General features: G+C 42.0%; 1 protein-coding gene across 2 annotated transcripts; it reads right to left on the minus strand.

Moving 5' to 3' along the window:
* On the minus strand, positions 1–27,456 carry PGM3 (phosphoglucomutase 3). Of its 2 annotated transcripts, none has more exons than XM_088840552.1 (13): positions 27,328–27,456; positions 25,600–25,805; positions 24,022–24,206; positions 22,581–22,648; positions 14,547–14,680; positions 13,001–13,196; positions 11,440–11,597; positions 10,075–10,158; positions 5,684–5,782; positions 3,493–3,606; positions 2,350–2,472; positions 1,357–1,530; positions 1–311 (listed from the first exon to the last, which is right to left on the minus strand). In XM_088840552.1, exons 2-13 carry the CDS (start codon positions 25,801–25,803, stop codon positions 222–224), a joined length of 1,629 nt encoding a protein of 542 aa, XP_088696678.1. In that variant the 5' UTR covers positions 25,804–25,805; positions 27,328–27,456; the 3' UTR covers positions 1–221. The 2 variants fall into 2 exon arrangements, with proteins under 2 accessions (XP_088696678.1, XP_055289724.2); XM_055433749.2 differs by lacking the exon at positions 27,328–27,456 and adding an exon at positions 26,624–26,645.

Genomic DNA, 27,456 nt, shown 5'->3' on the forward strand with positions numbered 1-27,456 from the left:
AAAAAAAAAAATGAAACTTAACAAATATTAGGCTTACCTATTTCTAAAGAATGATTCTGGTAGTGTTTAAGAAAAACAATCAGACCTAGAAATAATCCAGTAAGGTACACTGTAAACATTATTATAAATGTGTCTGAACCTGTCACAACAGTGGCAGTAATAATTATTCTGTAAGAACTTTTTTTAAAAAATCTGGTTTCTAAAGAATATAAAAATTGTCCTCAGAAAACTCGTTGAGGTCTTTCTCCAATTCCTCCAGCCAGCTGAAATACTGCCAAGCTCACTTCATATGCAAGGCTGTCTGTGTTTTCCTGCAAGTCACATAAAAGGCTATTAGATGAAAAAGACACAGAATCTACCAGGTTACTTGCAACTCCCAGGGAGGAAGCTTTCCAATTTTGTTTCGCTAACAAATAATTCAAATGAGAACTTTTTTTCATCTTTCAGTAACAAATTACAAGACCCTTAGATAAGTGAACAAGTCACATTCTTCTAAATCAGGTAAGTTCCTAGCTAACTTTAATTTATAATCTGATTTGATAATCATGTTAAAACTCTGAATAAATTCAATAAGAAAAGACATAACAATACGTCTCCACTCGGTCAATAGCGTGAAGAGTTCCTGACTCTTTAGGCAGTAAGTTGTTAATGGCAAGAAGGCCACAACTGACCAAAAGAGGAAGTAACTGTTGAGGCCCCAGTTATCCTTTCCTCATGCACTTCACTGCATTCTGTAATGGCCTGAATTTCTGCAAAAATGCTATCAGCTACTATATAAATTGAAAAGATCTCTTATTGAGGCTCTGGTCATCCCCCTGTAACTTTGCCTCAGCTGAAAAAACACTTTTAAGTCTCTGACCCTATCAAGAAAAGAGACGCACAGAACAAGGCTGTTGTTTAAAGGAAAAGTTTTGAAAACCAAATTGAAAGCCTAGACACAAGGACAAATTTCAGGCAGCACGGTGACAGCACCAGTGAGTTTAGAAATGGACGTCAGAGTCAGTCATTTTCATGAAACAACAGGATGTTTTTAAATGAAGGGGAAAAGTACAATCCACTTCAGCATGCATAAGCTTGCTTTACTATGTGTCAAACTAAGTATGTATCGGTATACTAAGTGGTATTCTTAGAGCAGTTAGAAATACAACCCTTTTAGGAAATATAGAACACATTACAAGAAAAATATCTGGGGGAGTTTTAGTCAACTATGTAACTACTACTGAAGAAAAGGCTCCATAAATCTTGGACATTAGAGGTTCCAATACCATTAAAATAGTTTTCTCTCCTGCTACCACCCTCCTCCACCTCCTTTAGATTCTCACTGCACATTCTTTCAGTAGAACTGTCCCAGCTTACCTGCGAGTCTGCTTCTGCGTAGACTCGGACTATGTCTTCTGTACCAGAGGGCCGGACAAAAGCGCGAGAAAGCCTGTACTTCTTCACCAGGTCATTGATGGCGTCCTGGAGTCCCGGAGGTGTAACTACTTGCCTTTCAGCATCTGTGGTGCTAATGACTTGCCTGTCTGCAACCTAGGCACAAGCATGGCATATTTTTTTCTATATCACACTCCCTTTCAGAAGCTTAACCCATTCAACATAATTCCCACCAAAAGATTATGGCTATTTCATGTCAGCAGAAACAGACCTACATTTCAGCTGATTGTACCAGAAGTACGGTACTGAGATAGATTACCACAGACTGTCTTATAGTCACTACTAAAATAATGGCCAGTACTGTATGGCTTAGTCATTGATCAAATAATCTTAGGTATTTTTTAAAAGGGGGATCATAAAAATCTCCTTAAAAAAAAAAACTGAACAAACAGCAGTCATTTCTGTGAACTCTGGATTCAGTATCTGTCTTTCAAAAATGTCTGTTGGTAAATGTGTAATCTGGTATATATCTATATAGAAAACAATCAATTTATCTAAAATGCCTTTAAAAATTGTGTCCCTTTCAGCCTAGATTCTACTTGTCAGCATCTAGCCTCTGGAAGTACTGTGTGAACCAAGAATAATGCAGAGGAAGGAAACATCTAACTTGAACAAGCTATCCAGGGCTTGCTTCAAAATAATATTGGGGATGTGGAGGACACTAGTTGAAGCTAGTGTGAAGGGGGTTCATTATTTTGTTCTCTCCTCACATCTTTAAAAATAATAAAATCTTTTAAAGTGATACATATTTATAATAAAGTTGGAAACCAAATACTTCTAAATAACAGTAGAATGGTTAAGAGGGATTCTGTAGTTTTAAAGATGTGAGAAAATTCAGTCTTTTCTATACAATACATACGTGTAGAATGAGATTATTTTAGTTAATTTTTAGAAAGGGAGTGATCTGGCTCCCACCTTAACTTTGAGCTGTCTGTTTGGAAGATCTGTATAGAGCGCGTCCCACTGCTGCACGGTCAGGCCCTTCAGAGCCAAGATCGCCTCAATCACCAGCATGTCAGAAATAGCGTCACCAATTGTCTGCAAAACACGAGAACACAAGCATGGCGTTGATGTAAATGTTTTCTGTCTCAGAAAACCGTGTCCTGGCTGCCTTCTCCCTCATGCTGCATGACTGACTGGGGTGGGCAAATGTGAACTACACTGAGGGACAGACATCTGTGGAAGGGAACAATCAATCAAAGGACTACAGAGAAGACTAAGACCAGCCTGCCTTAAATCTTCTCACTCATATGTAAAGTGAAGTTAGACTGGGTAACACTCTGTGAATCAACATTTATTACTAGATCCCTTCTGAGGTAGTATGCCATGACGGTGGAAGGCCTCATGCATGGTAAAGTGGAGCTTTTGGTGGTAAAACACACCTGAAGTTGGATACTCTGCCACTGAGTAACTCTTTAAGCCTGTTTCTTCATTTATAAAACAGGAGTTATGACGACGACTCTTCCTGTTATGCAAGGATTACACACTGAGGTATATGAACTGCCCAATATATACAGGACTCTCAAATATAAGTTCTATCACTTTCCACTGACCTATGCTTTGCTCTTCCATTGCCACAGTCTCCACTCCAGTCCCAATCATTTGACCCACAGATGTGCTCCATCAGAGACTATTTTTTCTGAATTCCCTTGACAAGGTTGGTTTCAAAACATATTATATATATATATAGCCTCACAGATATAATTCATAGCCGAATCTGTTGACCTCAGCTGTAAAGTAATCATTACTTGAAAAGCTGAAGCACATAAATGTCCTGTCACTGCATTTCAGTATAAATCTAGACAGCTGCAAGGAAGCTGCCACAACTTTTCCACTTCGATGTTTGATGCAGTACATGACCCTGTCTACCTTCTGACTGTGTAAGTAACCAAGAGTCCTGGAGGAGGGCATGGCAAGCCACTCCAGGACTCTTGCTTGGAGAATCCCCATGGACTGGAGCCTGACGGGCTACAGTTCCTGGGGTCACAAAGAGTCGGAGACGACTGAGCAACTAAGCACAGCACAACCAAGAGTCCACCATCCCCGCTCAGTCCTCACCTGGTTAAACAAGTCAATTATATTTTCAAGCATCTTGGCAGCTTTCCTTTTCTCATCTTCTGACTCTTTTGCTAGTTGTTTTATCTTTGTTTCAGCAGCTTTACTAAACAGTACCTACAATAAAAGCAAACAAAAAAAATCACCAAACACTAACCATGCCCCAGTCTTAAGTACAATCATCCCAACTAAACTACTTTTGAAACTCTCCGTGAATCTGGAGAAACCAAGGGGATAAAAGTGGCAGCTTTAGAATATATGAAATTAATGTAAGATCAAATCAGAACTCAGAAGGTATTACAGGATTATAAAATTGGGTTAGCAAAACGTAAAGATCACCGAGAAAATAACCACCCTGACAAAGGTGAATGCACATGGTGGGTGTATGATGTTGCTGTCAGCCCGCTAAACCAGTTCTGGGCAACCAGCTTCCTTAAGCTTGACCTGTATCCATTCTACTTTGAAGAATATAATTCATTGCCATTAGTACAGTTTTCTTGACTTAATTTTTAAGGACAGAAGCTAAGCAAAAGTAGAAAAGAGGTTCGTCATACATATTACACCATGGCAAACAGTGCCATGGACATTTAGTATAACATCATGCTCCTCAGGATTCCTGCCATTTTGAATTGCTGGCCCACACAGGATTTTAGTGCCTTCAGAGGCCCAATACTGAAAAGGAGTAGCACAGTACATTCGGCCACTTGATGAAATACAGTTTGTTGGTAAACTGAGATGCACTGGTCACTTGTTTTGTGGAACCATGGCCACTCCAATTCATTTACACGCTTCACTAGGAGATCTGAGCAGATGCAAAAAACCTTATGGCCTGTGAAAATTAAAATATTTACTAGTTCAAAAGCATTTACCAACCCTGCATAAGATCACTGAAGTCATATTTCAATTACATTTTCTAGAAACTTACTCGGAGAAGGCGACGGCACCCCACTCCAGTACTCTTGCCTGGAAAATCCCATGGGTGGCTGCAGTCCATGGGGTCGCTACGAGTCAGATACGACTGAGCGACTTCACTTTCACTTTTCACTTTCATGCATTGGAGAAGGAAATGGCAACCCACTCCAGTGTTCTTGCCTGGAGAATCCCAGGGACAGGGGAGCCAGGTGGGCTGCCGCCTATGGGGTCGCACAGAGTCGGACACAACTGAAGTGACTTAGCAGCAGCAGGAACTTAATATTTTTCCTCTTATAGTCATGGCCTATTCAAGCTAATTTTGAATTAATGAGAATTATCTGACATAGATAACATTTTCTGTTAACCATCTCAAATCCATGTATGAAATGAGGCTAGATATTAAAAAATATTTAATGAAACTTCTGAACCTTATGAATATATTCAGTTCAGTTGCTCAGTCGTGTCCGACTCTCTGCGACCCCATGAATCACAGCACGCCAGGCCTCCCATTACAGACCTATTGCTGCTGCTGCTAAGTCACTTCAGTCGTGTCCGACTCTGTGTGACCCCATAGACGGAAGCCCACCAGGCTCCCCCGTCCCTGGGATTCTCCAGGCAAGAACACTGGAGTGGGTTGCCATTTCCTTCTCCAATGTGTGAAAGTGAAAAGTGAAAGTGAAGTCCCTCAGTCGTGTCCGACCCTTAGTGACCCCACGGACTGCAGCCTACCAGGCTCCTCCATCCATGGGATTTTCTAGGCAAGAGTACTGGAGTGGCTTGCCATTGCCTTCTCCGACAGACCTATTAATATATGTTATATATATATGTTAAAATGGTGAGTATTAGGATATGCAAATTATATCTCAAACTTTCATTCTCCCTCTGCTAAGAGTCATAAAATTTTATATGCCTATTGCAAATTACTTTAAACTCTAGTTGCTTATAAGTTAGTCCTCAACCTTCTCACACTTTTGAAGAAAAATTTTAAATGATGTATAAATTGCCTAGTTGCAAGGGAATTAAGACCTACATATTTTCAAAGAAACTATGTATTACAGGAACAAATTAGTATTATCTCTTCACATTCAAAGGAAGATCGTTACAACCTAAAAGAGAGCCACGGTTTCACAGAACATAGGAAAATATCAGCTAAATCATTTCTATCACCATCCCAATCATTTCAACAGAGTGGAATATTACCTATTACTAACTAGGTACAGAATTCCATCTTTAAAAAAAAAAAGTGCGAGCTAAAGGCAGGTCATTATTCATGAGAACTTACTGTGCCATGTCCATTCGCTTCAAAATAAACACCAATGTCAAACTCCTGAGCTTTGTGGTGCAAATGTTTAACGCCAGTTTTCGTACAGTAGACAGGCACCTGAAACACACAGATTTATAAAACAGCAGTTAATCAGCAAATATTCACCATGTACTCACCAACCTCGATGGTGTGGTCACTCACCTGGAGCCAGACATCCTGGAGCGCAAAGTTGAGTGGGCCTTAGGAAATGTAGGAACAGAGCTAGTGGAGGTTATGGAATTCCATCTGAGCTATTTAAAATCCTAAAAGATGATGCTGTTAAGGTGCTGCACTCAATATACCAGCAAATTTGGAAAATTCTGTGTAGATCACAATAAACTGCAGAAAATTCTTTAAAAGATGGGACTATCAGACCATGTTACCTGCTTCCTGAGAAACCTGTACGCAGGTCAAGAAACAACAGTGAACCAGATATGAAACAGACCGGTTCAAAATTAGGAAAGGAGTACGTCAAGGCTGTATATTGTCCCCCTGCTTATAGAACTTACATGCAGAGTGTGTCAGCGAAATGCCGGGCTGGAAGAATCACAAGCTGGAATCAAGACTGCCAGGAGAAGTATCAACAACCTCAGATATGCAGATACCATTCTAATGGCAGAAAGCAAAGAGAAACTAAAAAGCCTCTTGATGAGGGTGAAAGAGGAGAGTGAAAAAGCTGGCTTAAAACTCAACATTCAAAAACAGATCATGGGAGAGAACAAGATGGTGGAGGAGTAGGTGGACATCGAGTACATCTCTCTCCACAGATACATCAGGAATACACCTTCAGACACAGATGTGCATGCAGAACACCAGCTGAGAGTAACATATGGATGTGAGAGCTGGACCATAAAGAAGGCTGAACACCAAAGAACTGATGCTTTTGAACTGTAGTGCTAGAGAAAACTCTTGAGAGTCCCCTGAACAGCAAGGAGATCAAACCAGTCAATCTTAAAGGAAATCAACTCTGAATATTCATTGAAGGGACTGATGCTGAAACTGAAGGTCCAATACTTTGGCCACTTGATGAGAAGAGCTGGCTCACTGGAAAAGACCCTGATGCTGGGAAAGATTGAGGGCAGGAGGAGAAGGGGGCAACAGAGGATGAGATGGTTGGATGGTATCACCACGTCAATGGACACGAGTTTGAGCAAACTCTGGGAGATGGTGAATGACAGGGAAGCTTGGCGGGCTACAGTCCATGGGGTCACAAAGAGTTGGACATGACTTAGCAACTGAACAACCACCACCTACCATCCTAGGGAACAAAGCTCCTGGAACTTAGTCTAGTGAGACTAAGCAATTAAAATACAAAGCCTAAGTGTCCCTGTGGGGGAGTAACTGCACAGCAGAAGTACACAGCCCAGGGTAAAGCAGGGTGAGAGAGCTGAGGGGCCCCTTATTATTAAAGATTCCAACTGGGGGAGTGACATGATCTGATCATTTCAGAAAGCTATTTAGCTACAGTATAGAGAATGGCTTAAAACCAGGGTCTTCCAGCTTTTACTATTAAGAGTTAACTAATATTTCAGGCTTTGTAGGTCACCTGGTCTCCATCACAACTGCTTGATTCTGTCTCTGCAGTGAGAAAGCAGTCACAAGACCATATGAAAACGAGAGCATGGCTGTATTTCCATGAAACTAGAAACAACTGGCAGGTTCAATGCAGCCCAGAGGCCTCTGTTTGCTAAGCCCTGGCTTAGGTTAGGTGGTTTCTATGGCTAATCCTAGTAAGAAATCAGTGACTGGAGTACTAACAGTGGGCAGCACGTCTCAGATGGATCTGCAAGAGAATGGTTAAGGAAAGACAGCAGCAAAACTGCAAAAGAGAGCAAGCTCAGACGGGCCTGGCATTTGACTGGGTTTAGGAGACCTCGGGAATGGCTAGGGCTGAAAATATTTAATGTATAAGAGAATGTGTTGAGAAGGAAGAGTCACCAATGTTCAGTTTCCTCAACAGGGTATCTTGCTATAAAAGCCATTTTTGAGACAGAAATTAAGAAAATACAAAATAACCCAAACACTAAGAATCTCTTTGAAAGGCAGGCAAGTGGGCCCTAGATGGAGTCCCTTGAGTGGGTTTACTGTAACCATATATTTAAGGCATATATTTACTATAACCATATTATTTAAGTCAGGGCACCAGCTAGTCACCTTCAGACATTTTATGTGGCCTAACCACTATTTCTTTTAAATGCTGAATCAGCTGCCAAGACTTCAAAGGTAGGAAATTCACACAAAAATTCAGATTTTCAGCTTCTCCTGAAGACTCTGACCAAAGGTGACAGCAGCTGGCCTGGCCACACTCTCCAAGTCTATGCCCACCTACTGGACTCATTCACTTCTCTATCCAGATCCAAAAGGAACCGGACTCTGCCATTCCTGCTTTAAAAAGAAAGGGATAATGTATGGCAAAACCAACCAATATAATATTGTAAAATAAAAAAAATAATAAATTTTTTTAAAAAATCAAAAAAAAAAAAAAAGAAAGGGATGGCCACAAAAAACAGTGAAATGCAGGAATTTGACAAGGGATAACAGTGACGTTGGGCACTATCACACTAGCCAGGGAGAGAAAGAATTACTTTCTGCAGACCCAGTTTGGGTCCTGCAGCCTCTGATTCTTAAAGCAGGTGGAATGTACAAGGGAGAGTGACCTGGTGGATGCTGGGGAAATGATCAGAAATAAAATCTCCTACCAACCCACAAAACATCTCCACAGAACAGTAAGACAAGATTTGTTACTGAATAACCAATAAGCCATACTGTGATGCACATCACAGGCAATCCACTAAGACAGCGGCCCCCAACCTTTTTGGTACCAGGGGCCAGTCTTGTGGAAGACAATTTTTCCACAGACCTGGGGGTGGGAAATGGTTTCGGGATGATTCTGCATTACATTTATTGTGCACTTTCTATTACTGTCATCACAGCAACTCCATCTCAGATCACGGCACTAGATCCTGAAGACTGCAAAGACAGAAAGCAATCCCACTGTTTCACAGACCTCAAGATAACTCGTGACCAAGATCTCTCCTCCACCACATGAGAGTCAGGCTCTTTTGAGCCTGAACAGGCCCTGTCCTCGGCCATGTCTCCAAGGACCCAGTTTTACGAAGAATCTTTCGCTCAATCAGTTTAGCTGGAATCCCCTACCATCCATATTAGCCCAAAGTCCCTACCCCGTGCCATCTAACCACCCAGGCCTGCTGTCAACAGAAGTCCTGTTAGGTTGGTTTAGCCAGAACCCTCCCTAAGGTTCCTCTTGGCAATTTTCCATTCACCAACCCACTCCCTGACCCCATATCCTATACCTTGCCACTTTTCCTTGTAGTATCAGGAGTTGAGCCCTGTCTCTCCCCCTACAAAACCCCATGGCAGTCCATCTACCGAACAGGTCTACTTCTCAGGAAGACTTTGCAGTACCTTTTGTCATGCGTGTGTGTGCATATTAGTCACTCAGTTGTGTCCAACTCTTTGCAATCCCATGGACTGTAGCCCACCAGGTTCCTCTGCCCATGGAATTTTCTGGGCAAGAAGACCAGAACGGGTTGCCATTTCCTTCTCCAGGGGATCTCCCCATCCCAGGAATCGAACCTGGGTTTGCTGCATTGCAGGCAGATTCTTTACCATCTGAGCCACGAGGGTCTGTCCTAAAGCTGTGGCCACTGGGCTTGGCTAATTGCCCTTCTGCAAAGGAATGATACAATTTCTCACATCTCTGTCAAGCAGATGGGTGCCCAGCTCTAAGGGGTAAGGTGGTGAAACTCTCAGGAGGCTAAGTGTTGGGATGCTACCTTCCTTGATGTTTATGTTTCAAAGAGGTACTGTAGGCCCTTATAGAAAAACCTTAACTGTAAAACTGGCCTATTTTGCCTTTCAAAAGATTGACGTTACAAAAGGACAGAGAGAACATAAGTTTGCTAAAAGAAACACTCTAGGAAAAGGGAGGAAGGAAAGTCTCTTTCACTTTCTTCATTAGGGACAATTTAATTTTATCTTATTTTTGATTTCTAGTTACCTTTAAGTGCAGTTTCTCTGGTGGCTCAGACAGTAAAGAATCTGCCTGCAATGCAGGAGATCTGGGTTCAAACCCTGGGTCGGGAAGATCCCCTGCAGAAGGGAATGGCAACTCACTCCAGTATTCTTGCCTGAAGAATCCTATGGACAGAGGAGCCTGGCAGGCTACTGCCCATGGAGTTGGAGAGAGTCAGACACACTGAGCCACTAACAGTTTCACTTTCTACCCTTAGGTAGATGACAGCTCAGTTCCATACACTTCAATCTATTCATTTTTATGAGGGCGTTATTTTCCTCACAATAAAAGGTAATGATGAAGAAGCTACCAAAAAATGGAAAGTGTTTAATACCTTCATAACTTCTTCCAGGTACCGTGTTGAACTTCCATTGGCATATGCAGTTTGTACAACACCGAGACTCAAACCATCTCCAATCTAGACAAAAACAAGGACAATTACCTTGCCATCCAAGGCAAGACCATTCAAAAGCAAACCTATAAACAGAGTTCTAAAGGAAGACAAAATTATCGGCCAGTCCGGCCATCCCTTAGTTTTATGCAATAAACAACTCACAGAAAATTTACATGTATGCCAGGAAAACACCTAAGTACTTTTTTATTATTTAAAGCAATTCTACAAGGAATTCTTTTCCATCACCTGATTTCCTTTATATTACTCCACGGGCTACATCAGGATTCACTCTCAGTGCTGTATATTCTGCAGGTTTGGACAAATGTATAAGAACACGTTTCCATGTTTATAGTATGCAGAGTATTTTCAGCCCCAAAAAATCCTCTGTGCTCCATCTATTTATCCTTCAGCATTCATTTCTCCCCAACCCCTTGAAACCACTGATCTTTTAACTGTCGCCATAGTTTTTGTGTTTTCGTGGGCTTTTTTTTGCAGAATAGCCTATGGTTGGACCCACAGTGATATACACAGCCCTTTCAGTTTGACTTCTTTCACTTAGTAATACACATTCACGTTTCCTCCATGTCTTTTCATGGCTTGATAGCTTTTTTTTTTTTTTACCGTTGAATAATACTCCTTTGTCTGGATGAACCAAAGTTTATTCACCTATAAAGGACATCTCGGTTGCTAAAGAATCCTTTTTAGAGAAACCTGTCGTTTCTTGATCTCTTCAGTTTTTAATAAAAATACACTCTGAATTCTTAAAGTATACCTTTTCCATATTATGATAATTATCATTACATTTTATACTTAAAGCTAATCTGAGATTTCCAAATCCCTCAGAGGAGACTTTCTATATAAACTCAAGGTTCTGGGGAATGATGTTCTTAGAACCCTCATTAAAATGTCAGTTACAGACTTCCCTGGTGGTCCAGTGGTTAAGACTTCACGATTCCACTGCAGAGGGTGCGGGTTCAATCCCTGGTTGGGGAACTAAGATACCATATACCCCACATTTTGGCAAAAAAAAAAAAAGGCAGCTCTGAAGAAACCAGAACTTTGTAAAGCTCCAAATCATGAAGCTCTCTGGCAGTATAAAAGAGAAAAGACTACTCCCTTTGGGTTCCAAAACCAGAGCCCTAACGTTGAGATGACTAGAATGACCATTTCTTTTTGTATTTTCTGGCCACAGATGTGAGGAACTGCCCACGAATCATGCCTCTGAGACGTTCAAGCAACTGCTTGATACGAAACAATTTCCCCAGCGAGTCTTGTTTGAAAGGGTGGTCAGCCCCCACACCATACCTCCACCAGGAGCTCCTTGAGGAAACTGCTAATGAGGGTGGCAATCTTGTCTCCGTCTATGAGATGAAACTGACCATCTGCATCATGGTAGTAGTAAACGATCCTGTCTGCATCTCCATCGAAGGAACAGCAGCTTTCATTGGCCTTCATTTCAATTCCTAGCACCGGGAATAAATCAAAACACATTTCAGCCTAAGAAAGGGGAATAAAATTTAATGTAAGAAGTTTTAGGTTTTTGTCTCACACTAGTTATAGAGGGAAATTTTTTTTCCATTAAGTATTGATTATAAGTTACCTCTGTGTTATACAGAAGCCATGTCCACCATGACTTTTCAAGAGGTGTTTAAGATTATCCTTCCAGGACTTCAGCAGTATTAAAAATGTGCTAGGTAAAGAGTGAGCCTGTCCTTAAGATTTACAAAAATCAAATTTCAGCTGAACAAAGTTTCTCCCAATTTGTGAACTGAAGCCCAGTTAAAAGGAACAACTGTCTTTGTACCTGCAAATAAAGAACCATTTTTATCCTCACGTGACCAAACAGAGGGTATAATCAAATGTAAGTAACTGGAGTATTTTGTCAACGAGGAAAATCCTGACCATTCCTCCTGTCTGAAGCTCTACATAAACATATATTGTTTTTAAACATGAATGGAGATAACTGTTTCAAAATCAAGGGAAGAGAATTCATTTAAATGGAAATAAAACATAAAGAAAAACCCCTTCCAAATAAAACCAGTATCTTAACCTTAAAATAGTAAGCAGGTTTACTAGTATTTTTACATGGTAAATTCTTTCACAGCTAAGTGAAAAAAGAACACTCAAAATCTATCTAAGCTGAAACTCTATATGATACTAAAATAAAATTCCCTTCTACAAGCCAGTAGTTTGGCAACACAGATTCCCACACAGTGCTCTGAAAGCTATAGATATTAAATTCAATTTCCCTTGTACTATAATGCCCATCCTTATATAAAAAATAATCAGCAGCAGATACGGTATGTACATTAATCCTGAAAAAAGTGATTTTCATTTGTTTACATCATCAGTAACAAGAAACACTGGTATTTCAGAGCAAAAAATTACAACCCGTGAGATTAATGTCTTGTGTAATTTGCATAGTTTACTGAAACCTGAGCAACTGCCACATCAAATTTTAGATAACATGACTGTTCCTTTCCCACAACAGATGGACAGCAGCAAACGGATAAATCCCCCTGAGACCTACAGAATCAGACCCCCTGGGGTAGCGCCCAGGAAATCAACGTGCTCACCAGTCTTCCAGGTGATGCTTATGTCTGCTAAAGCTTAAGAATCACTGCTCTAAAATCCCACATCCTGAGTTTGCTTTTTCCACAAGATTTCCTGCCCCCTGTGAAGAGTCATAAGACTCTCAGGGCTGAGAGCAGCCGTGTTCTGCGTGTCACTGCATGGCAACGGCAAACGGATGAGGACCAGATGTCTGACAGCAGCGGGGCCAGGACAGCTGCACCACCCTCTCTTCGCCACCTCTGTCTGAGAGACTGGTTTCAGACAGAGCGCTAAAAACACATTTTTCGCATACCCTGTGGAGGTTTCTGATGACTTTTCACAAAGTCGGCCCCACATAAATGATTGAGTTTCCCTTTGGTCCCATCGTTGAACAGCTGAACTGACAGCCCCTGGGAGAAGTAGTGTTTCATTTCTGCCAGCTTCAGGGCCCCTATGCCGTTTGCACAGTCAACTTTAAGTGTTCTGTGGTCATCTCCACTGCAGAAGGCCTGAAAAGGAAAAGAAATGGAAGAACAATTTCAAGATACCAAAGTGAAGCATAAAGCACAGGTATGTATATGTAAACAGCTTCCATTATTTCAGTTAACTTGTCTATTTTAAGCCAGAAAACAAAAGGGTACACGTGTTCAGATGAAAACTGTAAAACACCAAAGTAAGATTTTAAAACACCATTTTAGTCACAGATATTGGAAAAGTTTTACAGACCGAATAAATTACAGAAATGAAGCGTTATTATAATTTAGCAAGGTCCCTTATTAGTCTGTATTCCATAGCAGTCATTCAAATGTGGGCATGAGTATACAGATGAATGAGTAGCAATAATATCTGTCATTCTCTTCAGTGTATTACCCCACCTGGAAAGTGGTTTTTTTCCTGGCAGTCTCCTCTCCTTCCCACCCTCACCCCAAAATGTAAGTCCTACGAAAGCAAGCACTTGGTTTTGGTCAACAATTCCTGACAATAACATATGCTCAATATTGGCTGATCAAATGAATTATACCCCTCAAATCTCTTTGTTCAGGTTCAGGAAGCTAATACACCTTGAAGAAAGATTTTCTTAACAGCAGGTGCTTCCAGTATGACGGCAACAGCACCTACAGTAACTCTAAGAGCAAATCCATCTGCGTGAACACTTAGAAAACGGCAAGCTCACCACGCTTCTCCCCCAGGGAGCGCAAAATGAGACAGGCTGGCACTGGAGACTCTTTGCTGCAGTGCTTGCACCTGGACAAAGTCTCCTCCAGCAACAAAATACAAAGAGAAGGGGGACTGAACACAACCGCATGCATGCAGTTTGGACAAATTATGGACAACAAGATACAAAAAAACCATCCAAAAAAACCCCAATTGCTACTTCTGAAGAGTTGGGAACAAAAGCAGGGTACTGTGCATGCCCCCTGCACGCAACACCAGCTAAGGGGTGGACAAATCACCTAAGCCCTCCTCTAGCCAGAACCCTGGACACGCCTCTTTCCTCCAATGTAAGGAACCACCTTGGCCTCCGCTCAGCAAGCAAGCGAATCTGTGGTTTTTGCTCCCTTCTGCTGCAGCAGGAGCCCCAATAAAGCCCTGCCTCAATTTGTCTGGCCTCTTACCAATTTCTACTGAGTAAGGAGGCCAAGACCCCTGGTCAGTAACAAGAACATACTATGTGCGGTGCCGAGTAAGTGCCCACACAATTAGCTGGGTACAAGGGTCAGACCTTGCAGAGCCCTGGAACGAAAAAGGAGACAGGCCAAATTTTTGGAAAGAAAAGTGATAAATATTAAAATAAAATGTTCAACTGATGTTCTTTTAAGCAACTGCTCAAACTCTAACCACATTTGAGAGATTCTGACCTGTTTGGTAAGTTCCACAAACGCCGAGGACAGTTTCTGGTAGTAACCCTCTACGGTTGCCTTTCCATACTGGCCTTTGCTGTTTCGACAGAAGACCATGTAGTGCAGCTGGGGTGTCGTCAGCAAGCCATAATCTGCCACAGAAACAAAAAGCCATTTCACACAGTTCTTAACAAAGCTTAAGACTCACACTGTGTCAATTTCAGGGTCATAAATCCTCTTTAAAAAAAGACATCTCAGAAAATACAAGAAACGGTAAGTCTTAAACCACCCAGAAATATGCATAAACATCCACTTAAGTCATTAAAAACTACAGGTCATGCTGTGATATTGTGATTTATACTAAGAATCTGATCTGTCTGCATTTCTGGCAGAGCCTCCACAGAAAGGCATCTTTTGTTATGCTAATGAGGTAACTTTCAGAAGGCCCTTAGAAACCTGAGGGGTGGCGGCTGGTTGCCAGGGAACCAACCACAGGATTAGAGAACTGAAATTTGTAGTGCCCCCTGCCCCGCTCCAATCTCCTCCCAAACTCCTGGGAGGGGAGAAAGGAAGGACAAGAGATTGAGTTCAAACACCAAAGATCTAAGCAGCCACGCTGATGTAAGGAGGCCTCCATAAAAACCCTAAAGGATGGGGTTCCAGGATAGGGAGCCAATGGAGACAGGGATGCCCAGAGAGCATTGATGCTCCACACCCCTCCCCACATAAATCTCTACCATCTGGCTGTTCCTGGGTTACTCCTTATAATAAACTGGTACTCTAGGAAGTAAAACGCTTCCCTGAGTTCTATGAGCCTATCTAAACAAATTAACTGACCCAAGGAGAGGGTGGTCAGAAGCCCAGGTGGTGGCATCTGAAGGCAGGGAGGGGCAAGGTTTGAGGCACTAAGCCCAGCACTGTGGGGAGAGGCCGCCAGGTGGATGGAGTCAGAATGAGCTGTTTGCTGGTGGAAGAGACACACACTGGACACACACTCAGTTCTAAAAGAAACATGAACTACTAATGATAGCTAAACCAGTCATTTGGTATAGATCGGTGGCAATGTACAAAAGTAATAACTGAGTTCTATTTTCATAACATTATAAACTATGTAAATCAGATGAACCCTCCTTTTAAAAACAACCAAAGATGAAAGATGAAAAGACTTTTATCTCTTTTCAAGAAGAACTGTGGTACCAATTAGGCCAAAGTTCACTAAGAGAGAATTCCAGGATGCAAGATAAGAGAAGCCAGTTTTGCTCTGAGGGCATTCCTCTAAACTAGGAGTTGAGTAATGGTTCTCCGTGCTGATTGTGCTGATCGAAGACGTGCAACCCAACCCGGCAGAACAGGCCTTCAAGAGCCTGAAGCCCCAAAGGACAATTCTTCAAACCAGAATTCGCATTACACACCCCAAGGTTCACTGCAGCACTATTTACAATATTTACAGCAGCCAAGACACGAAGCAAACTAGATGTCCACTGACACCGGAATACCTAAAGAAGATGCAGTACATATTACAATGGATTATTACTCAGCCATAAAGAAGACTGAATAATGCCACTTACAGCAACATGGATGGACCTAGGGATTATCATACTAAGAGAAGCCAAAGACAAGTATCACTCATATGTGGAATCTAACTTTCAAAAAATGATACAAATGAACTTATTTACAGAACAGAAATAGACTCTCAGGCTTCAAAAACAATCTTATTGTACCAAAGGGGAAACACGGAGGGGAGGGATAAATTAAGAGGTTGGGATTAACATATACACACTACTACATACAAAACAGATAATCAACAAGGAACTACTGTATAGCGCAGGGAACTCTAGTCAATATTCTGTAATAACCTACACGGGAAAAGAATCTGAAAAAGAACGGACATATATATAACTGAGTCACTTTCTGTACATCTGAAACTAAATGCTGTAAATCAGTTATACTCCTATATAAAATGGATGTGAGAGTTGAACTATAAAGTCGAGCACCGAAGAATTGATGCTTTTGAACTGTGATGTTGGAGAAGACTCTTGAGAGTCCCTTGGACTGCAAGGAGATCCAATCAGCCCATCCTAAAGGAAATCAGTCCTGAATATTCATTGGAAGGACTGATGCTGAAGCTGAAATTCCAATACTTCGGCCACCTGATGCGAAGAACCAACTCATTTGAAAAGACCCTGATGCCGGGAAAGATTGAGGGCAGGAGAAGAAGGGGACAACAGAGGGTAAGATGGTTGGACGGCATCACTGACTCTGTGGACATGAGTTTGAGCAAGCTCCAGGAGTTGCTCAACAGGGCAGCCTGGCGTGTTGCAGTCCATGGGATCGTAAAGAGTTGGACACGACTGAACAACTGAACTGATATAAAATAAAAATTAAATTTTTTAAAAGAAGGACTATTCTTCAGTGCAGAGCTTCCCAGGTGGCTCAGTGGTAAAGAATCTGTCCGCCAATGCATGAGAGGAGGGTTCGATCCCTGGGTTGGGAAGATCCCCTGGAGGAGGAAATGGCAGCCCACTCCAGTATTCTTGCCTGGAAAACGCAAAGGACAGAGGAGCCTGGTGGCCTACAGTCCATGGGGTTGCAAAAGAGTCGGACACAACTTGGCAATTAAACAACAATTCTTCAGGGCAAGACTGAGTCAGAAGTGAGTAAGCCCCAGGGCCTACTCCCCAGAAAGCTGACTTGGCACCGAACAGAGCAGAGGGGAAAGTCTGTTCCTAAAGAGCTGTCACAAGTACAGGCCTCCAGGGACTCCCAGCCCAGAGGCACATGACCACAGGGATCCAGAAGCATGCTGTCATCAAAGAACCTTATCACCCGCCAGCCAGGCAGTACCCCGAGCAGAAGCAAACACTAAACCCTACCAGGGCAATACATCTTCATCGTGAACCTCAGAAGTGTCCCACAGGTAATTTTCCCAGAAAACAAACAGCTTACAGTCAAAAACAGCTAAACACAAGTGGACCAGGATCCAATAAACACACCGTGACAAAATCTGTCAATGGTCTTCAAAGTCAAGCACAAGAGTCTGGACGGAAGGCAAACAGTCACTTTAGGTTCTTGAGCACTGCAGCTGTGTAACAGATATTTGGCTCTGGTATAAGGATTAGATGGGAGAAGGTGGAAGAGCTTTAAGAAAAAAAGTGGGTAAAAGCTCAGACCAGCTCTGGCAGTGTACAGTCCAGAGACACACACTGAAGGCTGAAACAAGTGGATCTTGTGATCAGTATCAAAATTACAAAATAAACATTTACTAAATGACAGTGACTCAATAAAAACATCACCATCCATTCAACAGATCAACCCAGAAACCTAGCAGCCATTCTTCACACCTCTAACCTCACCATGAATCACAAAAATCCTTTAAATTCATTACTAATTTCACCTTTTCCCATTTTTCTCACCAGCACTCAAGTCTTGCATGAATCTACTACATAGTCTCCTAGCTGGTTTCTCTTCCTTTCTGATGACCAACTCCCTTCTCTCCCTAAACCACAGCCAGAGGGACAAGCTTAAAGTGAAAATGTGTTTTCACCTTACTTATAGTTTCCTTTGCTGTGCAGAAGCTTTTGATTTTAATTAGGTCCCATTTGTTTATTTTTGCTTTTATTTCCAATATTCTGGGAGGTGGGTCATGGAGGATCCTGCTGTGATTTATGTCGGAGAGTGTTTTGCCTACGTTCTCCTCTAGGAGTTTTATAGTTTCTGGTCTTACATTTAGCTCTCTAATCCATTTTGAGTTTATTTTGGTGTATGGTGTTAGGAAGTGTTCTAGTTTCATTCTTTTACAAGTGGCTGACCAGTTTTCCCAGCACCACTTGTTAAAGAGACTGTCTTTTCTCCATTTTATATTCTTGCCTCCTTTGTCAAAGATGAGGTGTCCATAGATGCGTGGATTTATCTCTGGGCTTTCTATTTTGTTCCATTGATCTATATTTCTGTCTTTATGCCAGTACCATACTGTCTTGATGACTGTGGCTTTGTAGTAGAGCCTGAAGTCCGGCAGGTTAATTCCCCCAGTTCCATTTTTCTTCCTCAAGATTGCTTTGGCTATTCGAGGTTTTTTGTATTTCCATACAAATTGTGAGATTATTTGTTCTAGTTCTGTGAAAAATATTGTTGGCAGCTTGATAGGGATTGCATTGAATGTATAAATTACTTTGGGTAGTATACTCATTTTTACAATATTTATTCTTCCAATCCATGAACATGGTATATTTCTCCATCTATTAGTGTCCTCTTTGATTGGTTTCACTAGTGTTTTATAGTTTTCTATGTACAAGTCTTTTGTTTCCTTAGGTAGATATATTCCCAAGTATTTAATTCTTTTCGTTGCAACAGTGAATGGAATAGTTTCCTTAATTTCTCTTTCTATTTTCTCATTATTAGTGTATAGGAATGCAAGGGATTTCTGTGTGTTGATTTTATATCCTGCAACGTTACTGTAATCATTGATTAGCTCTAGTAGTTTTCTGGTAGAGTCTCTAGGGTTTTCTGTGTAGAGGATCATGTCATCAGCGAACAGTGAAAGTTTTACTTCTTCTTCTTCAGAATGGGAGAAAATAATAGCAAATGAAGCAACTGATAAAGGATTAATCTCCAAATTATACAAGCAGCTCCTGCAGCTCAATTCCAGAAAAATAAACGACCCAATCAAAAAATGGGCCAAAGAACTAAACAGATATTTCTCCAAAGAAGACATAAAGATGGCTAACAAACACATGAAAAAATGCTCAACATCCCTCATAATCAGAGAGATGCAAATCAAAACCACAATGAGATACCATTTCACACCAGTCAGAATGGCTGCTATCCAAAAGTCTACATGCAATAAATGCTGAAGAGGATGTGGAGAGAAGGGAACCCTCTTACACTGTTGGTGGGAATGCAAACTAGTACAGCCACTATGGAGAACAGTGTGGAGATTCCTCAAAAAATTGGAAATAGAACTGCCATATGATCCAGCAATCGCACTCCTGGGCATACACACCGAGGAAACCAGAATTGAAAGAGACACGTGTTCATTGCAGCACTGTTTCATGTTCATTGCAGCACTGTTTATAATAGCCAGGACATGGAAGCAACCTAGATGTCCATCTGCAGATGAATGGATAAGAAAGCTTTGGTACATATACACAATGGAGTATTATTCAGCCATTAAAAAGAATACATTTGAATCAGTTCTAATGAGGTGGATGAAACTGGAGCCTATTATACAGAGTGAAGTAAGCCAGAAAGAAAAACACCAATACAGTATACTAACACATATATATGGAATTTAGAAAGATGCAAATGATAACCCTGTATACGAGACAGCAAAAGAGACACAGATGTATAGAACAGTCTTTGGGACTCTATGGGAGAGGGTGAGGGTGGGATGATTTGGGAGAATGGCATTGAAACACGTATGTTGTCATATGTGAAACGAATCACTAGTTCAGGGTCAATGCATGTTATAGGATGCTCGGGGCTGGCATGCGGGGATGACCCAGAGGGAGGATAAAGGGAGGAGGGAGGTGGGAGGGCGGTTCAGGAGGGGGAACTTATGTAAACCCGGGGCAAATTCATGTCAATGTATGGCAAAACCAACCAATATAATATTGTAAAATAATTTGCCTCCAATAAAAAATAAATTAATTACCTAAAAAAAAATAAAAATAAAGTGAAAATGTGATCCCATTCACTGGCGTAAACTCCTTCAGTGGACTCCCACTATACTGAAAGTAAAACCCCAATTCTCCCCACGACCTGTAAGGCTTAGAATGACCCAGCCCCTGCTCACCTCCCTAACCCTATCTTCCAGTAGCTTCTCCCAGTCTCCCTGAGCTGCAGCCACATCAACCACCTTTGATTTGTTGAAATACACTAAGTGGAAGAGAGCAATGAGCACAAGATGTTAGTTTGTTTGTTTTTGCTGCTAAGTCACGTCAGTCGTGTCCGATCTGTGCAACCCCATAGATGGCAGCCCACCAGGCTCCTCCGTCCCTGGGATTCTCCAAGCAAGTACACTGGAGTGGGTTGCCATTTCCTTCTCCAATGCATGAAAGTGAAAAGTGAAAGTGAAGCTGTTCAGTTGCGTCCGACTCTTAGCAACCCCATGGACTGTAGCCTACCAGGCTCCTCCATCCATGGAATTTTCCAGACAAGAGTACTGGAGTGGGTTGCCATCACTCTCAAATTTTTCTAGGTTAAAACACTAGAAAAGTGATGGTTCTAGAGTTAGAATGACAGAGCTGGAAAGGTCAACCATTCTGCGGATGGCACAAAGAACATGATTTGGGGCAGGGTGAACCTGGGGGACTGGGCAGCCACCTACGTGGAAACATGACTCAGACCAGCGCTTTCAAAACCACCTGCTGGACATGCCTGGTGGTCTGTAGTTGGGAGCCCACCTGCCAACACAGGGGATGGTCAAGAAGGACTCAACACCCCACGGGGCAACCGAGCCCGAGAGCATGACTACCTAAGCCTGAGTGCCTTGAGCCTATGCTTGGCAACAAGAGAAGGCGCCGCAATGCGAAGCCTGCACATCACAACTAGAGAGCAGCCCCCACTCGCTGCAACTAGAAAAAGTCCACATACAGCAACAAAGACCCAGTGCAGCCAAAAATAAAAAAATTTTTTTTTAATTATTGAAAAAAAAAAAAAATCCTGCCAACAGGTCAGGGAATCTGCTTAGTGAGACCGGGTCAGCATTTTTCCATTTTTTAATGAAACAGATGAACGCACGTCACGGAGGACGGTGAGCGCTGCTCTCTGAAAACTGTTTCACTTATTCACACGAGCACACTGGACACACGTCATGATACAAAATGCGTTTCTTACTACAGGCCGAGCTACGCCACGAAACAGGCTCCTGGAGGGTTCCACACAGCAGGGAGTCAGAACTGTCCGAAAACTAATGAGTGAGTGAATGAAAGAATATCTGCAGCTGGAGCTATGGCACAAGGATGCCCATTCAGAAACGAGGCAGAATGAAAGCAAGAGGCGAGGAAAGCCAGCATTAGGAGACAGAAGAGGATCCTGCGAGCAGGACAGTATGGAACACTGGCCGAGGAAGTAGGGGAAAAAGAGGGAGATCGCTCCGTGGACAGCTGCCAGAGAGCAACGGAGATAAAAAATTTCAACTGTAAGTTCTGAGAGTTATTCTTAGATCACAGATCCCTTTGAGTATCTGACAAAAGCTACAACTCCTCTCTCTAGATAAGCGCTTGCACAGGTAACACGCTGCACTGTACCCAGAGGTCCACAGGGTCCAGCAGCTTAACCAAACAGTCCCTGGGGAGGCCCAGGCCCCAGGTGAATTCCTGCTTTCTAGCAGATGAGTGTTGGGACAGACATTTCCCTGAAGGGGCAAGGACAGGGATTCACCACCAGTAGGCTTCTTATAATCAGAAGAGCAAATAGAGAAGCAAACTAAGCGAGTCTGGAAGAGGCCAGGTTAACTGGGAATTGAGGGACACACAGGAGGTTGAGAGGATCGAGAGAAGATACTTTCAAATGAGAAAGATCTGACACTGAAAATTCACCTCCAAGCACAGTGGGGTCACCGCATTCACAAGATGCACAGCCACTGTGGGAAGAGGATTCCGGCCTGTTTCGCTGCATTTAACTCTTCACTTGGTAAAACAGGAAAGATCGTCTATCAAAACTTAAAAATCATGACTGCAAGTCAGTCAAAGGTATTTTCCATCATTATTTGTCACACTGCCTCAACACATGATCAGCTATTAGAGAATACCTGCCTGATAGTAAGAAGAACTCCCCAGAATGAATATTTCAAGTAACTTCAGAGTTTTTATATCTGTATGTTCAGTCTTACTTAAGGAAGTTGTTTAAGATCAGCGCTGCCTATAGATAATCTCCTACAGGTGAAATATAACATGCGTGCCCAGAAAATTTTTTTTTAATTTTTTAACTTAAAATGCTAGTAGTTTATATCTACAAGTTCACTTTAATTTATTTTCAAACTTTTCTAAATTAAATTATGCATTCACTTTTTTTTTTTAGAGACTAATTTACAAATCAGAACAACTTACATACCATGGAATTGACCTCCTAAAACTGTCACGCCATCTATTACAGACTGTGAAAGTTTCTCACTGCTGGGCCTAGAAAAGAAAAGGAAGAAAATATTACATCTAATCCAAGACCAACTGAGCTGCAAGTTCTGAAAGCAAATGCAGACATTCTGTGTTACAAATTTCAGAATAGTAACTCCACTGTATTCAAACTAAATGAAACCTACATAGCCCAAAAACTCTAAAAAGAAATACGGGTAAAGTGTAAGCATTTTCCAGTGACCTTTCTCAATATATTTCTTGGAAAAAGTTTTGCCTTTTAAATGAATTTAGGAAATAGATATAAACTTTACAACCAATATAACTGTAACACTAATTACTCTTACATTCAAACACTTTTTCAAGTTTGACGGTAACAACACATTTACTGCTTGAAAACAGTAATAGTAAATACACACAGAGCGTGTGTAAGCCAAGGCTAGGTGTTAAACCACCTAGGATAGCGAATCTAGCTTTCATTTTAAAAAGTCAGAATAAATTATTTTTCTATCTGAAAATAAAGATCAATATACATACCTGCTTTATAGAACAAGATTTCCTATATCATTTAAACTAGTTAACAGGTGAGAGGAAAACACATGTGAATGGATTTACCATGAGATGATATCTGTTTCAGAACATAAACCACTTGGCTATTCATTACCTACACATCCACAATCAGGGGTAACACATTAAGGGTAAAACACTTAATGGGTAAGGGAAAATGGTAAGGCATTTGGAGACGGAGTAGAAATTTACTTTAGAACAAATCTCTGGCTAGAACCAGATCTTATGCTAAAGAGAATGCTTCTGTTTCAAAGTATACTTTTAACCTAACATTTTACAGTCACACTTCTCTGTGAAGGAAGGCAAGAGCTGCTAAATGTGACAAACAAGCAGAAATAATATAGATGGTTAACGCTTTCCAGTGAACTCAAGCAGAAGAAAATGATGTGTTGGCCAACAATAACACAGGTTCTGGTCTCTAAACACAGTTAAGTAACAATCACATGTTCTTACTCTACAGAGGAAGGCACAAACCCAGAGAAATAAAGGGATGGGAGACATTTGGTAAGTGCCCATCTTGTGCCAGGAAACAGGCGCACAGTCTATATTATCTTATGTAATCCTCAGGAAGTCCTGCATGAGGTAGGTTCACCATCAACACTACAGGTGAGCAAAGGTATGCCCCAAAAGGTTAAGTGACTTGCTCAACTCGTACAGTGAGCTTGAGAGTTGGGGCTCGGACAGCAAGCCCAAGCTGTAGCAATGACTTAACTCCTACGTTCTACTGAAAAGACCAGGAGGAACCTCTCAGGGTGGTTCCGTTCCACTTGACTCTTTCCATTTGTCTTGGGTACTAACTGATACAACCATTTATGTGGCATTCAAAAATCAGCTTTCACCGTGGCTCTGATGAGCACCTGGTATCTCTACCGATCACCACGAAGGCATCTTGGTGCAGATCTACGGCTGCCTTCTCACTGATGTCCACCAACACGCTTGGCAAATGTTGTTCCTCAGCGTTTGCCAAGCAGGTAGCATGCTCCTCCCAGGATGCTGCCAACATTTCACCCAAAGGATCCACCAATTTTACACCATTGTCTTCCTAAAAAAAAGAATAAAAATAAAAAGTAATAAGTCATCTGTGCACAGCCAGGAGGGCGAGGTGAGGAAGCAAATCCAAGCTGTTTCTCCCCAAACAAAAGGCAATGACAGCTGGGCAGTTTCACTGGTGACCATGACTGAAGGCCAGTGCTGGACCAGGTACTGTACATACAACACCTCAGTAAATCCTCACGACACATGTCAGCAATCTAACTAATCCTCCTATGGTTACTCCAATCTCTGAGAAAACCGAGATTCAGAGCAAGTAATCTGCTTATGTTCATACAGCTAGCAAGTGTCTGTGCTGATGTTAAAACATCAAATCTATCTGACTCTTACACCCAACAGCTGCTGTGCCCCCCCTAGCCTTTTAAAAGGCTGTCATCTGTGCATTCACCATCAATTAACTGATGAGGCACAAATGCAGCAGAACCAGAGTCCCTGGAGACCCTTCTCCCTGTGGCTGCGCTCAAAAGAACACACTGGAAGGCAAGAGCTCAAAATTGTTTTAAGAAGTGCTTCTGGAATTAACAATAAATTTGGGGTTCTGCCTACAAATCATTAAGCAAGTGTGGTGATTTAGACATTTAAACACTTAACACATTTATAACAACCCACATTTAGAAGCTGAATAAGCAACATCCTCTTGTTTTTTTTTTGGGGGGGGCGGGTGTGAGAGGAAGAGGTTATAATCCCTCACTAACCCACAAATCTTTAACTTGCTGCTGATTTAGCTACAAAGGCAAAAGTCTCCTGTGCTAGCAACAGAACAGAAGCATATTATTTAAACAATGTTTCAGTGAGTTATAGGCCAGTACAGAATAAGATAATTAAGTTGTGTCAGAGGAATACTTTAAAAAACTTGATTGTCATAAACCCTAGACTCATCAGGCCTGATCAATATCTTGTCCAATGTTCACTTCTGGATCCCTGAAGTCACATGTCCAGCTGTTCACTCAAAACAGGAGACTATTCCCTAGAATAGAAAAGCTGTCCGAAAATTTTCAAAGTGTGCTAAGTCTTCTCAAAAATTTGTCATCTCCCCTCCCCCAGCTTGCCTCCAATCTCTTCGATCTCTGCCACATTAACAGAGGCAACATTTTTTATTACTGATGCTGTCTCAATACAACTAAGTTATAAGGACATTGTGTTATTTCTCAATATGGACACCCTCCAAAAAATGACTGTCTCATTTCACTCTCTCCACAACTGTTAAAAGAGTTGTGAGCGAAATGACCACTTGTTAAGAAAAGTGCTTGTTCAAAACCAAAGGCTTATAACAAGGAAAAAGAAAAGTACTAGAACTAGACTTTGAATTGGGGTCAAAGTGCTCAGAAACTAAGGTTTGGTCTTGGAAATAAAAGCCTATCTTATTGGAGCACTAAATGCATTACCTCAGGATTGTGTGATGCTGTTACCATGACTCCTATGGTAGATTTTGTCTGCTTTGACCTGAGGACAGCTAATAATCCCATTCGAAACATGACATGATCAAGATGTTCTGCTTTCGTTCGAAATCCAGCAGTCCCATATTGAAGAATGAGCCCGTCAGGCTTGGCATGTAACACTGACTGCTTCGTAACAGCATCTAAATCCATGTCTGCAAAATAAAGGAATATTTTTCAGGTATAATAAGAAATCTTCCAAGGTCCATTTGCATCAAAACCTGTCGTCCCAAACTAATATATCTGCTTCATTCTGACCCTTCCCAAAGAAGCCTACGATTGAGACAGAAGAACAGTAGAATACATCCGTGGGTTAGCACTACCTGTTTTGTCCACTTCAGGACAGAAATCAGGTTGTCCCCAACAATTCCTGGACACAAGGCAAACTTTAAACAGTCCACTCCCAACTAAAATGAAGATTCCACAGCACAACAAAAGATGCTGAATAATCAAAGCACTCCTGAGAACAAAGCTGGAGGCACCACACTCCCTGATTTCAAAGTACACTACAGAGCTACAGTAATCAAAACAGTATGGCCGTGGTATTAAAAAAGATCAATGGAATAGAACAAGAGCACCCAGAAATAAATCCACACATATGACCATTTATGATTCACAAAATCCTACATCATCAGGGATCATCTCATTTTATAAATGGGAAAACTTAATTCTGGATCTAGCTTACACAACCTAAATTTTACATGGGGAGCTGCTGATGGGCTGAGGCCTCAAGTCACATTCTCAAGTGGACCTAAGCTGCATATGCAAAATATCTGGGAAATCTGTGAAGTTCTGCTATTCCTCCCAGGCTACAGAGACTGATTCCCAAAGGAAAAGCAAAGGGGAAAAGCCTCCACTCCAAGACTGCCCAGACCTCCACATACACCATGGGGTGGATTTTTGTATTTTCATAAGGGAGGATCCTGATGCCCTTCTAAAGTAAGCTCTGAAACAAGCAACATCTTCCTTTTACCTTTAATTTTAAAGTCAAAGGTCAGCCTGTAGCCCACTAGACGTCCTTGTTTTCTTTATTGTCCTTCATTACTTCAATGAACAACAGTTAAATGTTTTTGTCCAGCTGGAAAACACTGGCATTTAGGAAGCTAATTTAGTTTGACCCAGAGTGATCAAATCTATTTTTCAAGCATGAAGACACTTCATTACAAACTGACCAGTTGGCAATATTCCATAATTATTCATAAGGGCGTAAACCTGTTTCGTCCAAAAGTCTTTAAAAAAAAAAAAAAAGTCAAGATAAAATGCGTCCGTCATTTCAAGCGTTTTATGTTCTAAAACTACTGATGAATATGTAAAGGTTTTTATTGAAAGTATTGTCAAGTGCAAACTGTGACCACTCAAAAAAGCTAAGAACGATCCCCTTCCCTCTATTCAACCTTCAGCACCTGGTTAGTTCCCCTTCCTCCTCGCCCCCGAATCTGCCCACGTTTCCTGGCACCCAGCCTTGAGGCCCGCACCGAGGTGATGGACGAGACCCCTTCCCCCAGCTCGACCCTCAGGCCTGAGCCTCCAGCCCGCTCCCCAACCCGGGGACGAGTAGGCGTGTCCCTCGCGGCCCGCAGCTCAGTCCTCCCGGCTGCCCACTAGCCTCTCGGGCGGCCGAACGCCCGCCCACCGCAACGTCCCGTTCGCGCCGCCAAGCCCCGGGGCCGCGCTCACCTCCGCCAAGACACTCCCCTCACCCGCACCGCGCGGACCACCTTCCTCGCGGAGCGCCGGGAACCGACTGCGGCGCGGAGAATCCGAAGACGTGGCTCTGCGTGGCTTCCGGCTCGTTGCCCCGCCCCT

The sequence above is a fragment of the Moschus berezovskii genome, chromosome 10 (genome assembly GCF_049115385.1).
Source record: "Moschus berezovskii isolate FMDL1 chromosome 10, NW_MosBer_1.0, whole genome shotgun sequence".
Classification (NCBI taxonomy): Eukaryota; Metazoa; Chordata; class Mammalia; order Artiodactyla; family Moschidae; genus Moschus; species Moschus berezovskii.